Below are 4,239 nucleotides of genomic sequence, written 5' to 3'. Positions count from 1 at the left end.
GGGCACTTTCGTCCGCACAGCTTCGCGGGGGAGTGCGCAAGGAGGAAATAGTGGAGGACAGGAAGGTGCAGAGTCGGGATGGGTTCTCGCGGGGCTATCTACGTTACGCGTAGTATACGGGGTCGAAACGAGAACGGAGTAACCGTTGCCAAAACTCGGACAATATAATATGATCGGAGAAATGGTAATCAAAGGGGCTTACCAAACGCCTTACACGCACTCGCGCCACACACAAACTCACGCTTCGAAAATCGCTTTCTAAAAATCTCTAAACTCTCTCTATATACTTGTAACCATACATTATGTTACATATTGATACAGTCGGGTCAGTAGGGGCATACCCCTTAAACGACAAAGATTCCCACTCGCCCGAGATGCGTGCGCATCGATCCCCACGCGATATCGATCCCTACCTAGGATCGATCGAAGGAGGTCGATGCGGGATCGATGATCGGGCACTCTACGTTCGAACCAGGCCCTCCAAGCTCCACTCTTGTGAAGTTGATGCAAATTTTAGGTTTACGCCTCACTACCCGGAGGTGCTGATGTCGCTTCTCCACATGTATACCTTGTATCACTGATTGTAACATACACAACTAAAGATATCGTGACGTCATGTTCCCGCGAAATTTGTCGCGGCAATGTTCAATTGTTTCAAAAATTATAGAAACTGAAGAATGTGGCGCACATGTCGATGATTAACGGTCATTGACAGCAATAGCGTGGGCAGTAAAAGGCTAAGACTTATCACACTTTTATTTTATTTGCAACAATATTATTATTATTATTATTTTTATTATTCCTATTGTTATTTTTATTATTATTTTTATTATTTTTATTACTTTTATAATTTTTACTATTATTATTTTTACTATTATTATTTTTATTATTATTATTCCTATTCTTTAACTACATATTTTGTAAGGTTTTTTTCAGGTTTTTTCGAGATTTTTCATCATTTCTGCTGAGATGCAGCAACAGCAGGTGAAGATGGAAATGAAGTAAGTACAGAATTTTTTAGACTTGTTACTGAAAACAGTAACTGTTTACCTTGGTGTTTCATTAATATATTTAATTTTAATTACTAAAATGTGTCTTTAAAGGAAGCGGATGAAAGTATGCAGCGTTAGAGGCTGCACCCAGCGCTACCTGAGGATGTTCACCTTCCCCCAGGAGAAGAAGGATAAGAAGAGGATGATGCAGTGGGTGGAAGCATGTGACAATCCAAATTCGTTAATGCTTCCACCCGAAAAACTGAAGTTCCGGGTGATATGTAGCAGCCACTTTGAAGAAAAATACTTCATGACAAAGAGGCTGACTACATCCGCAGTTCCAACACTGTACTTACCAGGTAATACTCTTACATAATTTGTATAGCATATGTACATAATTGTTAATGAAAATATTTATTACACAGTGTCAGAGGCTGCCTCTATCAAAATAGAGCAAGACACCCGGATGGAAATACCAGAAGAAGAAGAAGAATGTAAGTTTTCACTTATACCTGTATAATGAAAATACATAATAATACTTCTAGCATGAAATGTATGTATAATGTTATTTAATTTTGTTCTGACAGGCAAACCTGACTGCACCGGGGGAGTGGACGATAAGAGTGGCATCGTGGGACATGTGGAATACACAGCAGTTCCTGGACCATCCAGAGGTTAGTCTGTTACCATAAACGAATATTACTTTTGGTTTTACTATCTTTGTTAGTTGTAGACTGGTATGTTTAACAAATATTCTTCTGTTGGTTGTAGAAATCCAATGCAACGACTTAGACAGACTAAGTCTAAAAGAAGAGAAGCCATTGCATAATGCAGGTATGAGTTCCTATATTACTGGATATTAGTATTAAATATGCATGAGTCATTTGAAGGGAACTTTTATTTAGTCTTTTATACAATTACAGATTGTGCTGTCCCTGGAAGAGAGCATCAGCGATCACAAGCCCAGAAAGGCCAGAAAGGTATGAAATAAGTATTCAAATATTAGGTTAAGTAATCATAAGTGCAGGACAACACTGCAAACAATATAGAATAAATAAAAAAATATTTGAAGTTATTAACTCAAAGCGGTACAATTTAATTAATTCCATGAAACATTCCTTGTTGCATCCATATCATTAAATTGGAGAAATGTATACAATTTTATTTCTTACCGAAAGGAAATTGTTGATATTCTACTCCTTTTTTTTATCATTTGTACATGTTACTGGCCATGTATCAAAAGCAAACACTGTACAGAATACCTAGGCAATATGAATCCAAAGTTGATATAATATTAAAATAATTGGGATATTTTATACTTTGCTCAAAAACGCCAGGCATTCTATACAATGCTTGCTTTTCATACAATGCTGGTAACATATACAACTTAAATTTTTATTTTATGTATTTCTTACGTGCATTATTTGACGTATTTTTTCTTTGCAAGTACAAGGAAATAATATACCCCAGATTGATGTACTCCAAATCGGATAAACTTCCTCGTAACTGGAGGTACTCTCAGAGTTATACTGAGTTATACATCCTCCATTTAAGGTCTCGCTCAGTGCGCCACCCTAGTTTGTACATACCTTCAGTCGATATTATGCGTTTGCATGTGTAAATTACACTGTGTATACGGTATACATGGCAGTAATACACATGTAAACTGTATTGTACTTTATATAACTTTGTATATCCTTTACAGAGTAATTTTATTGTATGTTTCCTTCTGCAGGTAATATACTGAAGATGCTCAGGGACAACATCGTGGAGAAGCCCCTGCAGCAACGAGTCTACAGCGCCGTGGCAGCGGTACTGAAGACGGCGCGGCAATGCAAGCGGCGGCAGATGGCAACGAAGGACCGCATCAAGAAGATAGAGCGTCTCGTGCAGGTAGGTGTATGCCAAGTTTTGGAAAACTTGCCAACACCCCTGCACGCGATGATTTCCGCCCAAATGCGCAACGAGGGAAGACCCATCTACGGACGACGCTTCACGGAAGAGGAGAAGGTACTAGCACTAAGTACAGTATTGCCTCGAAATAAGCAAGTGGCTCGGGACCGAACCGTTGCTTATTTCGAGGGAGGTAGCTATTCGGCTTGACTTTGTTCTCGAAACGGGACGATAGAGAACGCGAGAAACGAGTGAGAGATCCGAGGTAGCGGCAAATCATATAGTGATCGGCCGAGCAGCGATGTTATTTTTTGAACAAGGATAGAAAGCATTATATACATATATTCCATCCTTCTTCTACTAACCGATGTCACTGCTCAGTCGAGCGTGAAATTTATTACCCTAAACATCGGCTTCGCGCTTTCATGGACCTCTCACTCATTTCTCGTACCTCTCACTTTGCGGGCGACTTCAAACAAAGAAGAGGGGATAGCGAGTTGCTTATTTCGAAGTCGAGACCACTTGCTTATTACGAGGCAATACTGTATTTATAAGCAAAGTCCAAAAGCGTTTCGATATTTGTCAAAATTATTTCTTTTGCCAAGTATCGAAACGCTTCGGAAATTATTGTCGCACATTCCACTAAGAGCTGGAATTTGCGACAACGTATTCCGTGAACTCGAAGAGCCGTCCGAGTCCTTTCCAAACCAGAAAAGCAGATACGCTATTCTGCTTTTCGACGAAATTAAATTATCGCCGTCACTGGTCTACAATCCTTCAATGGACATAGTTGAAGGATTTGTAGACTCCGGTTTTTCGCGTTCACTAGATATCGCGGATCATGCCATGGTGTGGATGTTGAAAGGCATACACGGAGTGCGACCTTGGAAGCAACCTGTGGCATATACTTTTTGTAGGGGTACATCTTCCGCGGAGAGCATCGTTAGGATGTTTAAAGAATTAGTTCGCCGTGCATGTCAGGCCGGCATTGTAGTTGTAGCCTCAGTTTGTGACCAAGGCAGCACGAATTGTAAGGCAATACAATGCCTAATAGATTATTCGAAATGAAATGCCTTTCAGCAGTCCAATCCATTGCGGCATGATATAATTGTTATTGATGAAAATCAAATCGTGCCGCTCTTCGATCCTCCGCACCTATTAAAGTGCATGCGGAACAATCTTTTGACTAAAGATTTGCAATTCCATTTAGCGGATAATGTTCCACGTGTGGCTAAATGGTCACACGTGGAAGATTTATATTTTATTGATAGCAGTAATGCTTCTTCTCAGGACCGAGTTCTGAAGAAGCTTACTGCAAAGCATGTAGTAGTAGATAAAATTAGGAAAATGAAGG

The 4,239-nt window shown here is 39.8% G+C and overlaps 1 protein-coding gene across 1 annotated transcript; it reads left to right on the top strand.

Annotated features, from left to right (window-relative positions):
* Positions 1–895: 895 nt before the first annotated feature.
* LOC123989265 lies at positions 896–4,239 on the top strand. The gene is made up of 8 exons (XM_046289987.1): positions 896–1,001; positions 1,104–1,351; positions 1,418–1,486; positions 1,580–1,666; positions 1,764–1,826; positions 1,916–1,972; positions 2,728–3,002; positions 3,441–4,239. Exons 1-8 carry the CDS (start codon positions 970–972, stop codon positions 3,951–3,953), a joined length of 1,344 nt encoding a protein of 447 aa, XP_046145943.1. The 5' UTR covers positions 896–969; the 3' UTR covers positions 3,954–4,239.

This window comes from Osmia bicornis, unplaced genomic scaffold (assembly GCF_907164935.1).
Source record: "Osmia bicornis bicornis unplaced genomic scaffold, iOsmBic2.1, whole genome shotgun sequence".
NCBI classification, from domain to species: Eukaryota; Metazoa; Arthropoda; class Insecta; order Hymenoptera; family Megachilidae; genus Osmia; species Osmia bicornis.
Note: the sequence above shows the minus strand (reverse complement) of the source record. Positions and strands in the feature narration are given on the sequence as shown.

Bases quoted from the DNA above. Each gene is read 5' to 3' on its own strand.
- LOC123989265 (XM_046289987.1), top strand. From the start codon at position 970: ATGCAGCAACAGCAGGTGAAGATGGAAATGAA. The intron at 1,352-1,417 runs GTAATACTCTTA...TTTATTACACAG, and splicing joins TCCAACACTGTACTTACCAG to TGTCAGAGGCTGCCTCTATC. The intron at 1,667-1,763 runs GTTAGTCTGTTA...TGTTGGTTGTAG, and splicing joins AGTTCCTGGACCATCCAGAG to AAATCCAATGCAACGACTTA.